Here is an 18,874-nt window from a genome sequence, read left to right as displayed (position 1 = left end):
CCCCTGAGCGGCCTCACATGCAGGGAGGTTTCACTGTGTGCCAGCCCGGTTAAATGTCACAGCGCCTCCCGTCTCCCGAAAAATGGTTCGGTCGGGCCCCACCCCAGTAGAATGGAAGGAGGCGCCATCTTGGGCTCGGCCACAGCAGGCATGAAATAGGGGCGCCGGAGGTGCAGTGGGGTGAAAACGAGGGGAAGCCGCCGTTTGCCGAGGAAGATAAGGGTAGCAAAGTGCCTGAATCCACCTGCGTACAGAGCGGGGAGAAGACAGACGTAGTGGTGACCGTGAGGGTGGGCGGGAGCTGCGGCGGGGACAAGAACCTCCCCCTCCCGCCCCGCACCCGTTGGTAGGCGCCGGCGCGCGCGGGCCGCTGGGCCTGGCGCACATGGCCCGGCCGTAGGAGCCGCCCCGCACCCCCCCCCTCCGACCGGGACCGGGACCGAGCACCGAGCCCGCTCCCAGCACCGCGCACCCCATGCAGGACACCGAGGAGAGCCCCGCGGCCGCCGCGCCGACCGGCGCGCAGGGCCCCGCCGAGGACCCCGAGCACACCGACGCGCCCGCGCCGCCCGCGGAGCCGCCGCCGCAGCAGCAGCAGCAGGAGGAGGAGGAGGAGGAAGAAGAGGAGGAGGAGGAGGATAATGATGAAGGAGGCGAGTCCGAGGCGCCGCCGGGGCCCCCCGAGCCGCCGCCCGCCGAGGAGCCCGAGCAGGAGCAGCCGCCGGCGGAGCCGAAGCCGCCGTCCGGCCGGGAGAGCCCCGCCAAGGCCGAGCCCGAGCCCCAGGTCGAGCCCCAGGCCGGGGCCGAGCCCACGGCGGAGCCCCAGCCCGAGCAGCCGCCGCCGGCCCAGGCCGAGCCCAGCGCGGCGCAGCAGAACGGGGAGGCCGCGCCCGCCGCCCCCGCCGAGCCCGAGGACGAGATTTCCTTCAGCGACCCCGAGGACTTCGTGGACGACATCAGCGACGAAGGTGCGGGGCGGGAGGGGCCGCGGGGGCGCTCCGGGGGCCCCGGCCCTGCCCGGAGCTGGGGGAGCCCACGGGGGGCCCGGGGGAGCCCGGGCTGGGAACGCTCTGCCCAGACCCCTGGGGATGCTCGCGGTGCCCCCAGCACGGTCTGCATCGCTTTAGAGCATCCGGTGGTCTAAACTCTGCTGTTAAAGGTGCTTTAAAATCTGCTGTTAAACTTCAGGTGTCATTCTCTGGGCTCCCCTCAAAGAGGGGAGCCGTCGACTCGTGCCCCTTCCCTTTGCCTCCATTAGTTGAACTCAGCTGTAAAACCAGAAGTTTTAAATGGTTGACGCGGTGGTTGCAAAATGGGTTTTCATGGTTCTAGGTTTTTTTCTGCATACAGGAGTTAGAACTCTATTTTGTTGTTTTTCTGGTAAATCTTTCTTGATAAATTGTCTTAGTTTTTAAATAGCAAAAGCACTTATTTTGCCAGTATTTGTTCAGCATATGTGCTGTGTTGGAGGGACTCACGTACGTGTCCCCTGCATGTTTTGGGTCTGTTACAAGTATCAGAACTACAAAAATGTTTCTAAAGCACAATATTGTAAATCAGTCAGTTATTTCAATTCGTGGAATACAGGTGATACATCTGCCTTCTAGTGTTCCAGGCCTGTGTTTAGCTTAATAAAATAGCAGCGGAATACTCTTAGATTAAGAAGGTGTTTGCTGTTCTCAGTACAGCAGTTGTGTTGCTCTTTGAACTTGTACATTTGTTCCTTAAAGAGGCTTTGGCTTGGATTCTTTTTGTTTAGTTAAGTGCTTGCTTGATACACTTGTTCTACATCTCAGATTGTTACGTTGAGTTCTTTTTTCAGAAACTGGGGATATTTTCCATCCTCACCTATTTTATTTGTTAATTAATTTGGCTACCTTCTCAGCTGTGTGAATAATCCCGTGTTAGTGGCTGAATTACAGTGTTTAGGTTTAGTCAGTCTTGCTGGTCTGGCTTTCCCATCTGTGTGTTACTTCATGAGTTTCCTTATTCCTTTCCTGATGCCTCCCCAAGGAGAAAAGCAGTCCATCAGTGTCGCTGATCAAGGCTCAGGATAACATCCATCATCAGGAACACCTGTGGGATGGACCAGGTTTGGGACTGGACCAGCTCAGATCCATTCCTTCCACTTTTTTAACCCAGAGTGGTGGTGGCAGGGCAGAACAGCTGATCCAAGTTAAGGCAGGAGAAAGGAGTGTGTTGGACAACCACTAAAGGTGCAGTGAAGCTTTAGCTCAGATAATGACAGTGGTCCTTAAAATACTGCCAGCTGAAGATAGCCATGAACCCACCACACCCTGCTTCCCTTCTGGGTGCTATAGGAGCTGGCTAAACCAGCTTCTTACCCTTTGAAGATTCCTTTGTTCACAATTTTGAATTTAAGGCAGAGGAAGGGCACGGTGCAGGAATTTGTTTTCACTCTGTTACAGTTTTGGTTCAATACAGGGTGTTGCATTCTTGCACGGGAATCTTAACAGGCATTCCTTGGCCTGTCTGAAGGGCTACAAAGTCTTTTGTGAGAAGTGGTTGTGAAAAAAAATGACTGATGGGGCCTTAAAATCACCCTTTTGTGTTTTGGTTTGGCTTTTTTTTTCCTTTTTTTCATCTCATAGACTTCTGTCGAAATGTCCTTGTGGGATATGCTCTCATTTGATATATTTTATATTGTTAATTGTAGTTCCTACATGCACAGGGAGAGCATCTTTTTGAGTAATAAATACTACAGACAATGTTCTATGAAGTACTACATAATCTTTCCAGTGGTGTTTCTGGGTAGAATAATTTGTAGAATTCCCAAACCAGCAAAAATCTATAAAAATGTCTTCAAAATGATCAATGTATCCAACACCCTTTTTAGTTTGTTCTCATATTTTAAATGTTTCTGCCTGTGCTTGGACTTTCTTTCCTTGTCTGTGAATGCCATATGACTCTCCAAATTTTACCTTTGGTCTAATTCAAAAGTGTAGTGGCATGAACTTATTTTCTGTGCAGTGTTGTATTTTATAGTTTTACATGAAACTTACTGCAGATATTCAGGAATTAATATGATTGAAGAATATCCACGGTGTGAAAAGCTGTGTGTCCTGTCTTCACTGAAGGCTTAAATATGGCTTTAAGTGTCTTGTCTTAGACCTTTATTTTTGTGTTTAATTAAGGGTTTAGAAGGAGTGTGAGTTCTTAAACATAATTATAGTGATGCTGAGACATGCAGAGCTTCCAGTGTGGGAGACAGTTTTGAATTATGCTAAAACTTGTATAATTCAGGAGGGAGGTACATGGTACCTTTTTTTTCCCCTCAAAGTCATCTGGTTATAATTTGAGCAATTAATTAGGGACTAATCAGAGCTCGGGTAGTAAATCTTACAGTTGTCTGTGCTATTGTCAGTTTTGAGGACTTTGTGAGCCAGTTCCATCTCCTGAAAAAAAGGTAATAGTGCAACTGTTGATGACCACAATGTAAGGTATTTCTTTAACAAAGATTTCAAGAGCTGGCAGCTTGGAGTTTGTCACTGAGCCAGGAAGCTGTTGGAGTGTTGTCCCTTCAGTTGTTTCTCTGATAGAATGTTCATTCACTGTCAAGTTTCTTAAATAATTCTTTAAATTTTCTCAGATTTGGAGTCTTTCTCTTCTGTTACTCTCAGTATTCTTTCCATCTTTGTCTTCCTCCTTCACGTTGCAGAGGGGTGCTTTAGTTCCCTGTATGTGCTGTCTTTGCAGAACTGCTTGGTGATATACTGAAAGATCAGCCCCAGGAGGCAGATGGGATAGACTCGGTGATCGTCGTGGATAACGTTCCCCAGGTTGGGCCAGACCGACTTGAGAAACTGAAGAATGTCATCCATAAAATATTTTCCAAGTTTGGTAAAATTATCAATGAATTCTACCCAGAAGCAGACGGAAAAACAAAAGGGTAAGTCACGATAACTCCAACTAACAGGACTGAAGCACAGCTCTGACTTATCCTTGATTATTGGTGTCAGTACTTTATGGCTGGTTTTTATGATGACCCCATAGTCATTATCATCATCACCTTCTACCTTAGTCTGTACAATCCTGACATCTCAGTGACAGACAGAAGTATATGGGGGAGCTGAGAAGTTTAATAGTTCATTAGGCTCCAGTGTGGACCATGGCAGGAATTAATTGAAACAATTTAGCTGAGTTTGGAAGACAGATTTCTGTGCAGTACTACATGAGTGGTGCTTTGTTAATTTTCTGCTCTGGCTGATCAGTGAGTTAAAGGTCCACTTGAGTTAAAAGCAGTAGCAGTGAATGTACTAAGCAATGCAAAACAGGCTATCAGTATATGTAGCATATATTACTGAGTGTTGGAGGAATACATAGTTTGGAAGGCATAAAAAAAGTGAGTTTTCTGGAGTGTATAGGTTGTCGGTTCTGTGAGGTCAGTGTGAGAAGGATGAGAAAATTATTCAGTCTCTGTGTTCATGGCTCTCTTTGAGGCAGTGTCTGATGGTGTTCAGGATACTGTTAGTTTTAAGTCTGCTGGGCTGGAAGCTGAGTTGTGTAATTGAAAAACAAGAGTGGTGCTTTGGGGTGCCTGTGACAGCAACAGTCACAACTCCTAAACATGATGTGTCATTCAGCTGGCAAGAGCTGCAGACATAACTTGCCTGTTCCTGGCTCTCGTTGTTGTCCTGTGTTGTGTTGAATTTGCATTTATCACTGACTCTGGCCCATTCAGAAAGGATATCTGATTAACTGAGGTCAGACCCATACAGCTAAAAAGTGCCTGTGGCCAAAATGGAGATTAATTGCTATTGACCCTAATTGGCTAGGGACAAGACAAGAAGTTAATTTTGTAGATGCTTTGTACTGAATTTTTAATTCATCCCCATTGCTTTATCTTTATTATGAGCTGGTTCTGTAGTCAACAGTGTCTTCCTACTTTGATCTTCCTTCACTGTAGGTACATCTTTCTGGAGTACATGTCTCCATCTCATGCAGTGGATGCTGTGAAGAATGCAGATGGATACAAACTGGATAAGCAGCACACCTTCAGAGTCAACCTTTTCACAGACTTTGATAAGTGAGTGCAGCCATTGTGGGTATCTGTAGGTTTGGGGTTTCTAATCAAGAGTGGTGTGTGGAGTGTAACCAACCTAATTAATTGCTCTTTCAGGTACATGACAATCAGTGATGAATGGGAAATCCCTGAGAAACAGCCATTTAAGGATTTGGTAAGGAATTTCTGGAAAAGTGGAAAGAACATTCAGCATAATAATAAATGGTTACTTCATTGCTGGAGTGTCCATATGAAAATAGAAATGATGTGTTAATAGTGTTATAAGTAGCAGTAGTGATCACATGCTCCTGTTTCTTCGTTTTCACTGTCATGAAGTGACAGGAAGAGCTTTGTGGTTCTGCTTGATAGTTCCACATAGTGTAAAGCTTCAGAGTAAATCACAGTTTTGCACAAATCATTTAAAAATAGATTTTTCAGAAACATCTTTTTGTATTTTTAATTGTTTGAGGCAAACTTTGGTGTTTGTTACCAGTAGCTTTGTTAATGGTCTGGTGGAAAAAGGAATAGGGTTTAAAAAAAAAAAAAAAAAAAAAAAGAACAAACCAAATAGGATATTTTACACAAAAATATTAAACATCATCAAGCTACCTTGAAGGTCCACCTGTTTATTATGTGCTCTCTTAGTCTCCATTATCTAGTAGTTGGAGTTCTTTAATTTCACTAAAAAAACTTGTTTGCAGTGGTGGTAAGACCCCAAAGTTGCACACTCTGGTGAGACCAACTTCCATCTGCCAGGTAGATACTAATTTGGGAAACTTGTCTTAGCCTTTGACTCACTACTCATCTTCTTGCTTCTGTTTTCTGCAGGGGAATCTCCGATACTGGTTGGAAGATCCTGATTGTAGGGATCAGTACAGTGTGATCTTTGAGTCAGGAGACCGGACCTCCATTTTTTGGAATGACATCAAGGAACCTGTTCAAATTGAGGACAGAGCAGTGAGTGTCCTGGAAGTGCTGTACATGGCAGATACACTGTCAGTCTCCTTCCTTCATTTTTTGACATTGCAGCTTTTTAATTAAAAAATAATCTTTTTCCCATTGCTGAAATACTTTTCCTTGTGAAGAGCGGTGAAACCACATCATTTAGAATTAGACTTAGCTGCTTAGGTAGAAGAAATGTGGAGTGAACTTTTGGAGTTTGTGGTAGTGTTTGTTATTTTTGACTGGTCCACAATGCCTATCAGTTTCCTTCATCTCTCTGTTACAGATGATTCAGAAAGGCCTGAAATGCAAAGTCAGAGTTTGAGGAGCACTAGTCATTAGAGCTGAATGTGTGCCCATGTTTGCTGCTTCAGATGACTTCTTGCTTTTGTGCTGACTACAGAGGTGTTAAAGAGGAATAGCTGGTTTGGTAATGGCATATAAAAGGGAGAGTTTGTCTGCCTGTCTGCTGCAGGCACTTGACTTGCTGGGAACTGTTAGGACCCAGAAGCATTTTCCTTAGTAACCATTATGCATTACGGTAGAAAGAAGTTGGCTTTGGGATGGTGAGAATATTTGCTCATCACTGTGGTCACTGGCTGTGCTCTGCATTGCTGAAACCTTTCTAACATAGCTGAAGATCAAGAGCTATGTTGTTAAGAAATTTGAAATACTCCTACTTCTGAGAAAACTTATGTTGTTACCAGAGCTGAAAGACAACAGGGAACCCCAGGCCTGTTAGGTGGGTTTAGTAGTTATTATACAAAGGTTCTCACTGTACCTGGAATTTTTGGTCATTAGTAAGTTGAAAAGGTCTCAACTGACAGTTTTCAACCTGAAGAATCAGTGCTGTACATTATGTGCCTGAAACTAAACTCCACAGCTAGTCCAAGGTATCACGAATTCTGAGATCTTCACTTAGTATATGAATTTTCAAAATGTGATGCTGCAAGCCACACACTAATTCTTTCTCTTTTTGAGGAATACAACATGAAATTAAACCTTTGTGTGTTTTCTTTTTTTTAAATCAAGAGATGGACAGAGACCTATGTGCGCTGGTCCCCAAAAGGTACCTACCTGGCCACGTTCCACCAGAGAGGCATCGCCCTGTGGGGTGGAGAGAAGTTCAAGCAGATTCAGAGGTTTAGTCACCAAGGAGTGCAGCTTATTGACTTCTCACCTTGTGAAAGGTATGGAGCATCACACTGGGCTGAGGGATCAAAAGCATGAGGCATGAGTAGCATGCTCCACATCTGTAGTGCTGAAGGGAATTCCTTAAGCCTTCTGTAACATTAAAGAGCTCTTGAGAGAAGGATAAAATAATTCCAGGACTCAGATGCATCTCCTCTTGATAGTTTTCAGGTATGATATTTGGAAGCACTTAGGGTTTATGCTCTGTTGTATTAAAGAGAAGCTATTTATCTTTAAATGGAGAAGTTTAGCAAACCTGTAGTTTTGGTTGGATAAGGTCAATGGATTTATGTTTGGTTCAAAACCAGTGATGTTCTTGTGTCAAAGCTGTATAATAGGTAACAGCATGTTTGGTGGGTTCCCCTTCCTTGTAACATCAGTATGGGAAGACTTGCCCATAAATCTGGAGTCTTTTCACCCAGAGGGATGCCAGGGAAATACTGTGTATTGGAAGCTTCCTCCTCCTTTGTCATGCTGTTCCTACTTTTTCCCTCCTCTCTGAAAAATCCCGTTAGAGAAACTGCTGTTTGAAAGTGCATGGTATTTAAATATTACTTGGATGAAAGGCTGCTGGTGCTGATATACTAGATGAAGTTCCAATTTTGAAATGAATTGTTTCTTTTGTAGGTATTTAGTGACCTTCAGCCCTTTGATGGACACACAGGATGACCCTCAGGCCATCATCATCTGGGATATTCTGACTGGCCAAAAGAAGCGAGGATTCCACTGTGAAAACTCAGCTCACTGGCCTATTTTTAAGTAGGTTGAGAAGCAGAATTAGAGTGGAGAGTTACAGTCCCAGCCTTCGTTTAATAAAAAGGCAGTTCCAAAGTAATATATTTTTTTTTCTTTTTTGCTTAGATGGAGTCATGATGGTAAATTCTTTGCTCGAATGACTTCAGATACCCTCAGCATCTATGAAACACCTGTAAGTTCTTCCCTGTTTCTTTTTTCATAATGCCTGTTGCATTACAATGTCAGTCTTTCCTATGGTTTTTAGTAATGCACTTTAGAGCTGGGCTTAGAGGGAAGAAATCAGTTTGCTCTTGTCTTGTTCTTTCCTGGCTGAAAAACTTTAGCTGAGTCTGGCAGTAAATTTACACCACATATCTAGAAGGATCAGACAGCTCAATATACTACTTTTAAGAATCAGTAGGATCAAGGTTATGTGATTCCTCCTAGCTCTCAGTAGCAGGTGACTGCCAAGTACCCAAAATGCACTATAAATGCAGCCAAATCTATTCTGTTTTGCTTTTTCTTTATCATTCAGGCTGCTTTACCTGCTAATTACCTACGACAACTTTTATTTGGCTTGTGACTGTGGTTACATATGTTTATAATAAAAAATAGTGATACAGGAGCTCTGAAAGCTGTAGAATTTCCTGGTTTCTGTGCTCTGATAATGAGAGTAGAAGGTATATGTGTAAGTATAAGAATGCTACTAACTTGAAAATTCATCCTTCTTTTTTAGTCTATGGGTTTGTTGGACAAAAAGAGCTTGAAAATCAATGGGATAAGGTGAGTCTATTCCTTTGTAAACATAACTGGTCTCTTTAGTTGTAATCTTTTTTTCTGGAGCTTTGTTATGGCAAGAGGAATCTTTAGACTGTTGACTAGAGCAGAAGGCTTTCTGTGCTGAGGTTGTCAAATCAGACAAACTGGAAAAAAGAAATGGGAAGCTCTCCATTCATCAGTGAACACAGTTGACAGCTTCTGTGCTTTGAAATGCTCCGTGGTACTGCTTAATCCAGGGTCTAGCTTGTCTATGAAACCAGACTGGAATGCAGTTTGTTAGGGAATATCTCCCTGCCAGGGTTGGTGTGCTGGCTTAGAGCAGTGTGCTGTGTACTGCCTGGTTTGTGCCTGTCTGCTCAAGAGACACTGAATCCTGGGAGAGTTTTTGAAGTACCTCTCTGTAAAGCAACAAGAAAATTAAATGTACCCAGGTGCAAGAAGATTCTCACTAGGGTAATTTAATAGGGTTGCTTTAATCAGCCTGTGTTTAGATCTTTGGTGGTTACTCTGTGTGTCACCGCTGCTTTTCAGTAAAATGTACTGTCCTGATAAAATTGATGATATAGCAAATTTAAATAGCAGTTTAAAAATCTGTTTGGGTGTTGTTACATGTAAGCTTATTAAATTGCCCTCAGTTACTGCCTTTTATATTGAGAGTTGATATTTCCCTGCAGCATCAGATACAATGAGGAAAATGGTTTCTGCTTGTAGTATCTCTTAACTAAAAATTAAAATGGCCTATTTTTAACTTTGTTCCTGTAGAGACTTCTCATGGTCTCCAGGTGGTAACATAATTGCTTTCTGGGTGCCTGAGGACAAAGACATCCCAGCAAGAGTGACTTTGATGCAGCTGCCTTCTAGACAAGAAATTCGAGTGCGGAATTTGTTCAATGTAGTAGATTGTAAACTGCACTGGCAGAAGAACGGGGACTACCTGTGTGTGAAGGTAGACAGGACTCCCAAAGGCACACAGGTAGGTGGATTCTGATTTTATTGGTAAAATTTGTTTCTGTCTCATGCTGACAGTACTGTCTTTTCATATAGACAGTGTAAATTGTATCGTGCCAAAGCTGGTTTTATTTTTCTTCTTTTTTTTTTTACTTGAATTTGAAGCAAAGATGAAAATATATGTAGTGATTGTATCCAGGATTTGCTTTGACTGTAGTGACCTCTTGGATTGGGTGAGAGCCCTGTGCCTCACCTCTTTTCCTGCTCACAGTTAAGCAGCTGTTAGACAGCCCACAGGTCATGCAGCACAATGTGCCATATGTTTGTCTGTCCCAATTAAATTTCATAACAGTCTGAAAAGAAACAAGTGCTTTTGTACAATTATTAAATTGTTCTTTATCAGAACAGAGAAATTTGGAATGTGTTTGGTAAGGAGGCTTATAGCTGCTCTCATTAAAGGAACAGCCCTTGACTCTCTCATCATGACAGGCTAATTGTGTAGTTGTCTTTCTATGCCTAGTGATAAAATTATTTACTCTACTGTTTTTATACTGGATAAAAAGCTGATTTTGGCCTTTACAGGGAGTAGTGACCAACTTTGAAATATTCCGCATGAGAGAGAAACAGGTGCCAGTGGATGTGGTAGAAATGAAAGGTAATGCCACGTATTTTCTTACTTTTGAGCTTTAACTCTTTTGTATGGACACTTCTGTGTTTCTTAGAAATTCCTGTCAGCATTTGACATAATTAGGAATTAACTCTTTGGAGCTAAATTAGTAATTTAGGACATTTCCTGTAAAAATGAGAAATCAAAACGTCTGTTGCTATTGGGGCTTGTGACTGACCTGAAAAATTACAAGGAAAAAGTCTTAGTAATGACATACTAATATAATAATGAGTGTATTTTGTAGAAGATGGAAGACTTTTGAGCTGTAGTTGGAAACACTTCTCATAACTTCCTGCAACTGCCTTATCAACCTGTGTTTTAAAAGCAAGTCTCTATGGCAAAGTCTATTAACTGAAGGGTTCCCTCTCTTCAGCATCTGTGTTGTCTTTGGTAACTGCTTGAAACCAGAGGTTTTTGTTTTGTTTTGTTTTTTTTACAGAAAGCATCATAGCCTTTGCTTGGGAACCAAATGGAAGCAAGTTTGCTGTGTTGCATGGAGAAACTCCACGAATTTCAGTTTCCTTTTACCATGTTAAAAACAACGGGAAAATAGAACTCATAAGTAAGTGACTGAAAAGAACAAGTGAAAAGGGCAGGTACTAAGCATTTTGCATGGCAATGGATGCAGTGAACTCAAAATAGTGGCTGTCTGTGGTGGGTATTGTAGGAGTTGCTGCTATGCCTGCTGCTGTATTCCAGAAATTAACTTCCTGGTGACAACTATACTGTTACCAGAGTAAGCCCAGTGCCTGGGAATAAAAGGCCCACGAGTCAAAATAATTTTTGTGGCTTTGGGAAGCTCATGTGAGGCAATAGCACGGACTTGGCTCACTTTAGATAAAATTTATTCCCAAGAATGTGCTGGGGTCTTCTGATCTCTTTAATCTGCCAGCTTTGGATGTCCTGGTGCTACTGCGTTTTGTCTGTTCAAGTGAAGAGCTAAGGGCTGTTTTGTAGGACTTGCTTGCAAAGTTTACAAATGTCTTTTGAGGAATCAGAGGGGTTGATGCTTGTAAGATAACTGATGGTGTTGGATTGAGATCTCTTTCTGAATTTGTCTGGTTTGTTTTCAGAAACATTTGACAAACAGCAGGCGAACACGATATTCTGGAGTCCCCAAGGGCAGTTTGTAGTGCTGGCTGGCCTCAGAAGGTGAGTTTTGCAGAGGTTGCTGAACATCACCACTTTCATTTTAAGGAGGGAGAGCTAGAGTACCTCACCAAGAAGTGTTTAGTTTCCCTGTGAATGCTGATTGCTGTGTAATCCTGATACAGCTTTGCAAAAGCAAAGGAAGAGCAGAGGTGGAACTTCATGATGTAGCTTAGTCCTTTGTAATTTTTACTTGCTGTTTTTGCCACATCAAATGGAGAATGTATTTTTCAACAGCAAAGTGGATATCAAGAAACACCTTTCAGCTGTTAAATACTGACTATCAGCTAACCCAGTTTGCACCATGCATGTGGCTCTTATGATGCATTTGTTGTTGCCATAGCTTTGTGCCCCTTCATGGGCAATACCTGTAAATGACAGTGCTATTTTGTAAAAGAGTTACCATGAGTTTCACTCCAGAGCAAGCAAAAATTATTGTTATTACCAGTCAAGTAATACCTGCCTTCACATGCTCTGAGGTGAGCACTGTGTTCATCTTAGAATTCTTTTTTTCTTTAATTTCTTCTTCACTGCTAAAACATGTCTAAGCACATGATTTTTAAGCTTTGATTTTAACTTACCTAGAGTGTGTTTTCCCTGTGACTTCAAGCCATTTTATTTATAGTCCTTAAGGTCTCTGAACATAGAATCAAAAGTGTCTTTTTTACTTGGAGTTTTGTTTTTATCCATCACCTTATTTCCTAGCCACAGAGCCTGTCTCTTGGTTGCAGTGCAAATTTATCTTTGTACTGAGGAGTTTTAGGGATGCAGCTTAGCTTAAAAAATAGACCAGGCTGTATTAGTGTGTAAACCAATCTGTCCTGTTTTGTCTTTGCAGCATGAATGGTGCCTTAGCATTTGTTGATACGTCCGACTGCACCATGATGAACATCGCGGAACACTACACGGCCTCGGACGTGGAGTGGGATCCTACGGGCAGATACATCGTGACTTCTGTGTCTTGGTGGAGCCACAAGGTACTGATACCTTTTTTTTTTTTTTTCCCCACCCCCTCCCTGCCTGCTATTGCAGTGGTATTGGAAAGGGCTGTTGGTTTGGAAGAGGAAGTGTACACCTGTCACTGGTCATACGACTCAAACCAATAGTTTCACACATTGATACCTGAAGTCACACATGAGCTTCACCAGTTGTCCAGAATAAGTCCTGGAAGGGCAGTTCATGAGTCTAAACTGAGTGTCCTTTTCCTGAATTTTCACTATGTCTTTAGAAGTTTAAAACTCAGTCTCCTGGTGGTCCACACGGAACTGCAGGACTTATTGCACCTGTCATTGGTTTTGCATGCTTCCAGCCACTGCACTGTAATCCTCTCCTGTACAAATACAGGATCTGAGACTTTGGAATATGGTAGAGCATTGACTAAGTTTCAAACTGTTGTAATGTCCAGAAGGTAACTTCCTGAAAAGATTCCGTGGAACAAATATTTTGCTGAGGATTTTGACTTGTGCAGGGAAGGCACTAACAAAAGCACATTCTGGTTCTCTTGACTGATGGTACTGATTTTCTAAAAAAAGACTCTTAAGAGTTGGAATGGGGACTACAGTGTGAAGTTGTAGCTTACCTTGGCTGAGCTGGTGCACTCTTCTTCCAGGTGGACAATGCATATTGGTTGTGGACTTTCCAAGGCCGTCTGCTTCAGAAAAACAATAAAGACAGGTTCTGTCAGCTGCTCTGGAGACCACGACCAGCTACCCTGCTCAGTGAGGACCAGATAAAGGTAGTGTATTCCACTTTGTGCTGACACTGCTTTGGTGTATAAGTATACTTGGTTTGCTCCTTCTTCTTAAGGATGAGGCTTGTTATGCAACTGCCTTTTGCTCTAAATGTGTGAACAAATATATTGCTGCATGAGACCTCACTTCTGGGAATGGCTGTAAATATTAACTGTATTTTAAGCTCAAAATAGAAATGGTTACCAGTTGTTCTTAGAGTTAGGGTACAGTGGAAGGTTATAAATAATAATAAAATTGTACTTAGCTGTCCAGACTTCACTACTTGCATGTGTACAGAAGCATTTACGTGATCTATATGAAAAGCAAACAAAATTGTAGTGAAGGGAAATTGCCTAGCAGGGAGATGTTTTTCACAAATGCATAGCCTGCTTAGGCCTACCAGAGGAGTTCTTAGAGAAGATGATGGTTGTGATTGCTAGTCTTGATACTCTAATTAAAATAAAATTCTCTGTTTTACAGCAAATTAAGAAGGACCTGAAGAAATACTCCAAGATATTTGAGCAGAAGGATCGTCTGAGCCAGTCCAAAGCTTCAAAGGCAAGATACTTTTGGAATATAATGTAGATGAAGCTCTTGTAACCTGTCCTTAGTTATTTTGTAACAGTGAAATGCAAGTTACATTTATTTTATAACAGCCATCTGTGTTCATTGGAGTCCAGGTGGTTAGAATTAGTTCAATAGGTGGTTCAGAGAGATGCTGCTGAACTGTCAGGTTAACCAGTCATCAGTCTGGAGAAGAACTCCTGTTACCTTGCTAAGCAAAGGTGGTAAAATTTTGGAGTTCTTAGTGTGTGACTTCATTAGTCTTTAAATTAAGAAAAGATCTTTCAGTCACAAACAAATAACTCACCAAAACAGCTTTTTGATTACAGAAGAGAATATTCATTCTTTTGTTTAAGCCAGTAGAAAGTGTGTCTGTGTGTGTGAGAAAAAGGTTTGACTTGCTAGCACGTGTGTTGCATGTGGGTTTGATTTACTGGGGTGGGTTTAACAACCTCGTCCTGCCTGTGCAGGAGTTGGTGGAGAGGAGGCGGACGATGATGGAGGAGTTCAGGAAGTACCGCAAGATGGCACAAGAGCTGTACATGGAGCAGCGCAACGAGCGCCTGGAGCTGCGCGGAGGTGAGCCGTGAGCAGGGCTTGGGAAGGCCTGCTGGGGAACTGCTGCTGCTGCTCACCAAATAAATACCTTGTCCTGGGTTTGTCCAAGAGCATCCAATCTTTTCATTGCTGCCTTGTTTGGTGTGTCCAGTGTTAATATTTTCCTCCATTGCAGGGGTAGACACAGATGAGCTGGACAGCAATGTCGATGACTGGGAGGAGGAGACTGTGGAATTTTTTATCAATGAAGAAATTATTACCCTTGCAGAACCAGAGTAATTGATAAAACTGTGGTAAGATAACATAAGTCTCTGTAGAGAGAAACTTTTTTGCTATAGATTGGATAATTTGCTTGAGAGAGTCTGTTGTGTGGGTGTGGTGTTCTCTTAAGTTGGTTTATGTTTTCTCTGTGGTTAAAGGGGTCAAAAGCTTTTAGAGAACTAATTGCAGACAGTCGGATTTATGAGTTGTACTGAACAGAATACTCTGTATGTCCTGTCTTGCCAGAGTGATCAAACCCACAAGAGAGTCAGGGTCAGCCTCTGAACTCAGTGTTTTGCAGATGCTGTAAATTCTGTCAGTAGGAGGAATTGTAGTTGGTATGAGATAGGAATTTTGCCTTTTGAAAGGTTTACATGTTAGTTCAAGATCTGACAGCGTTTAAATACTGTGTATTATACAGCAAGTTGACTGTGAGCTGATAAAATTTTGAGTGAACTCAGCTATTGTTTTCTAGAAAAATTGTCTGGAATTCAGATGGTAGCAGATTTTTGTGTACTGACTGTCATGGCTTCTTGCTGAAATATTTTATTTAATCCAGGGCTTTTCCCAGTTGCTTTTTGTGAATTCATAGCATATATTTAATGTTAAAAATGGAGGCTGCTTTCAGCCCCTGTTGTAGGAAATGTCCTTTAGGGAGCTTAATGTTAAACTACTTTGATAGTGAAGGCATGTGTAGAATCTCACTTAAGGAAGAGGAGACTGGAAATGTGCTTTTTGCAGCTCTAAGTCACCCTGTAGCTCTTCAGCCTCCAGGTATCTTAAGGAGCCCAAGTGAAACATGTACAACTTGGAGTTGTAGAAAAATTAATAACCTTGATACCTTTGAATATATTTGGATCTGGCTTATCTGTGTCCCGTACATGGGAAATCTTTTTATGGAAGAGAGAGGGAGAGAAGCTGCTTAGTGTATAGATTTAAACAAACATGAGTTCAGGAAGAGGTGATGTAGCCTTTCACCAGCTGGCATCTGAGGTTGGTATAAAAGCACAGTAACTAACTCACCTCTTCTTTCCTTTTCTGCAGCACCACCAGATCTTGTGCTGAAAAGAAGTTTGTTCATTTTCTGAAAGGCTATATCAACTTTGGAATTCTTAATCCATATTCTTGCACTCTGGAAGGGTGGATGCACCAGATTTTCTCCATTCTGACACATTGTAGTGCCTTTAAGTCTTGCTGCCTGCTGCAGTGAGATACTGGAAAGGCGCTGCTTTTAAATCTTTATTCTTTATTTTTTCTTTTTTTTTTTTTTTTTTTAAGGGTTTGATTTTTTTTTTCTTTTTAAATCCACTACTACCAGTATTTACTTCCTGACCCCTGTGCAGTCCTTACCAGCTGGCAGTTTTTGCCTGTTGCCAGTGGGGTGGGGTTCACCAGTGCACCTCTGTCTCACACGCACCATGTTCCGGTTTCAGGACTCTTTCCATGTCCCCAGGGCATGGACAGGTGTTCATTTTGGTTGGGGAAAAGTCAGCAGAACCATTTCTCGTATGATGTGTCTTAGTGTGCTGAAGCAGCACTACAGTGGGCTATATCCTCCTCCTTTCAGATTGTGAAAGGATGCCTCTCCCTCAAAGAGCTGAATATGGAAATAAAAGCAGACCTATACTAAAACCAGGCTGGCTACGTGTTGTTTGTAGGGAATCTTTCCCTGGGTGATCAAAGTCAAACACACCCACAGTAATAAGAGTGTGTTTGCTATAATGACTATATGATTCTTTTGGATTTTTTTTTATCTTGGTTCCTCGTAGCTCTTCTGGCTTTGTGTTGTGGTTGGTTTGTTTTTTACAATGTGGTACAGCTCACTAATCTGTTAAGTTGACCTGTTCACTCTAATGGAGTGACTAGAAAATGACTGGATTTCTGGAACTCTTTGCAAACTGATAAAAGCCTCAGGAATTACTGGGTTAGTGTGTCTTATTCTTAAACCCTGCAGACTTCCAGAGCAGTGCTCTGTATGCACATGCCTTGTACTCCCTGTTACAGTACCTGGTTTCAATTCCAAAGGCCTCTGTTCTCAGTGAGGGAAACTGTACCTGAAGGTGCTGCAGCAGCTTCTCTGTATTTGTATTTATGAGTAGAAATTCTTTCCTGGATATTGTCAGAGCAGTTAGAGATTGGCCTGCTCCTTGCCCTTGGAGGGCAGGAGGAGAATGAGGATATTCCTGTCCTCTCTTCTGGACTGGCATGGGAAGTTGCCTCTTGACTGACTTCCTAAATGCTGAGCTCACCTGTGTGGCAGTGTGGGAAGCAGAGAGCACCCTCTGGGCACAGGGCAGGCCCAGTGAGCTGCAGGCAGCCCTGGTTCAGGGGTGTTTCAGCACTCATTTTTCTTTGTCCTCAGGTGAACGTGCTGTGATAGCAAATGCACAAATCCCATGTCCCCTTCACTGGGAACTTTTCAAAATGATTTTTTCCATAATCGTGGTAGTGACCTAGCTTCAATAGTTCACTCTTTAACCAGCAGGTGCTGTTTTTCCATAAGTCTGTATTAGTTTCCAGTGTTCTGCATTTGTTCATTCATAATCCATATAAAATATGTAGTTGATTAAAAGTTTTGTCCACAGTATTTCCCACGCTCATTTCTCAACTTGACTGGAAAGAAACTTTCTAGAAAAATTTCTAGAAAAACAGTGAGGAAGAGCTTCTAGCATGTCAAAGATCTCTGGTGATAATAGAACGATTTGGCTTGAAAAGGACCTTAAAGATCATCCAGTTCCACCCCCCTGCCATGGGCAGGGTCACCTTCCACTCGACCAGGTTGCTCCAAGCTCCAACCTGGCCTGGAAAAATTCCAGGGATGGGACATCCACCTGAATTGCTCTGGGCAACCTGGTCCAGTGTCTCACCTCCCTCAAGAATGATGGCTTGAACTTACCCAGCAGGAATCATTTTTATTACCCTTTGGTTGTGAAAAGATGACTTCTCAACCATTTTCTAAGTCACAAATTGAGCTGAAAGGTTTTTTTTTCCCCTGTATCCATGCAATGAAGTTTTACTTCTGATGTTTTATTCCTGGCTGTTTTCAAAGTAATGAAATGTAATGGTAATGTCAGAGGAACTGAGTTCTCTTCTAAGATGCTTCTCTGAAGTGTGAATCATCAGTGAGGGAAAAAAAAAAAAAAACAACAAAGAAAAAGCACCCAGAATTGTTGCTCCTGCAGGAGCTTTGGAAGTTGACCAGGTGTCCTGACCAGCAGCTCAGGCCTTTTCTCACCTGTAACTGGCATTTCTGACGCTGCTCCTTTCAACTATTGCGTCTTTTTCTCTTGTGTTCCTTGCTTCAAATGCTTTTTGCAGATTGTGCGCTACTGAAATTGTTTTATGGGGTTGTATTAAACCAGTCCCTTTGGCATGTGTTGTAACATCACTAGGAGTTGTAGTAGGGAAGAAGAGTCATCTTGGATTGAATCCACGTGCTGTGCAGCTTCACATTCTCTGCCCCTGGTTTTCAGCCTGTGCCTTTTTAAGGGCTTCAGAAGGATGGGCAAAGCAGAAGCAGGTTTGTAGGTACTGTCTGGAGCTATATGAAGGGTGGGGAAAAAGGCTTCCAACAGCTCTTGTACCTCCACTGAGTGCCCTTAAGGGTCCAGAGTTTGGGTGGGAAGGGAAACAAACCTTAAGCATTAAGATAGTATCTCTCATTGTTTTTGTTGAAGTATTGTATAAAGTATTTTTAATGATTGTTCTTAAATAGCAAGATTAACTGGACCAATTCATATAATCCTGGGCTAGTCTTCACTCTCACAGTCTTTGTTTTGAGTTTGTAATAAATATTCTCATGACCTCTTAACCACCCAGAGCCCTTAATGCAAACTTCACAGAACAAATTTTGTTCACTTCCTATACTAAGCTTTAACTACTTAAATTCTAATATTTTTGATAAAGCCTTACTGTAACTTTCATGAGCTTTGGCTCATTTACTGTCAATAAATAATGAAGACAAAAGGAGATCTTGGTTTTGTGATTTTTTTGTAAAATTTTTTCAATAGATTGTAAGGAAGGACTTACACTAAAAATGCTGAAGGGGATTGACTTCCTGAACGTGACAATTGTGAAATGCCACTGTGTGTGAAGTGACAGCGCAATGGAAGTTTGCTCAGGGAGTTGGGCCTTAATTTGGGCTTTTAGGGGGGTCATTTTGCTGATCCTGACCCCTTTCACTGTTTCCTGTGCAAGGTGTTGCTTCCTGCAGCCCCTTCCTGCCGAGATCAGCGTGTGGCTGCTGCCCCTCCCTGTCCCTGCAGTCACGTCCCACCTGGGGGAGCGCAGGTGTTGCCTCTCTTTTCCATCCCTGGGGTGATGGCT

The 18,874-nt window shown here is 42.5% G+C and overlaps 1 protein-coding gene across 1 annotated transcript; it reads left to right on the top strand.

The window, feature by feature from the left end:
- Nucleotides 1-430: 430 nt before the first annotated feature.
- On the top strand, nucleotides 431-18,515 carry EIF3B (eukaryotic translation initiation factor 3 subunit B). Its single transcript, XM_050317382.1, has 19 exons — nucleotides 431-968; nucleotides 3,718-3,910; nucleotides 4,928-5,047; nucleotides 5,141-5,198; nucleotides 5,852-5,980; nucleotides 6,998-7,155; nucleotides 7,784-7,915; nucleotides 8,018-8,084; nucleotides 8,628-8,674; nucleotides 9,434-9,644; nucleotides 10,202-10,274; nucleotides 10,726-10,848; nucleotides 11,360-11,438; nucleotides 12,274-12,412; nucleotides 13,045-13,170; nucleotides 13,646-13,723; nucleotides 14,200-14,308; nucleotides 14,463-14,580; nucleotides 15,593-18,515. Exons 1-18 carry the CDS (start codon nucleotides 476-478, stop codon nucleotides 14,564-14,566), a joined length of 2,439 nt encoding a protein of 812 aa, XP_050173339.1. The 5' UTR covers nucleotides 431-475; the 3' UTR covers nucleotides 14,567-14,580; nucleotides 15,593-18,515.
- The last annotated feature ends 359 nt before the right edge of the window (nucleotides 18,516-18,874 follow it).

Source organism: Myiozetetes cayanensis, unplaced genomic scaffold (genome assembly GCF_022539395.1).
Source record: "Myiozetetes cayanensis isolate MyiCay16 unplaced genomic scaffold, myiCay2020 scf20-37, whole genome shotgun sequence".
In the NCBI taxonomy this organism is placed as follows: domain Eukaryota; kingdom Metazoa; phylum Chordata; class Aves; order Passeriformes; family Tyrannidae; genus Myiozetetes; species Myiozetetes cayanensis.
Note: the sequence above shows the minus strand (reverse complement) of the source record. Positions and strands in the feature narration are given on the sequence as shown.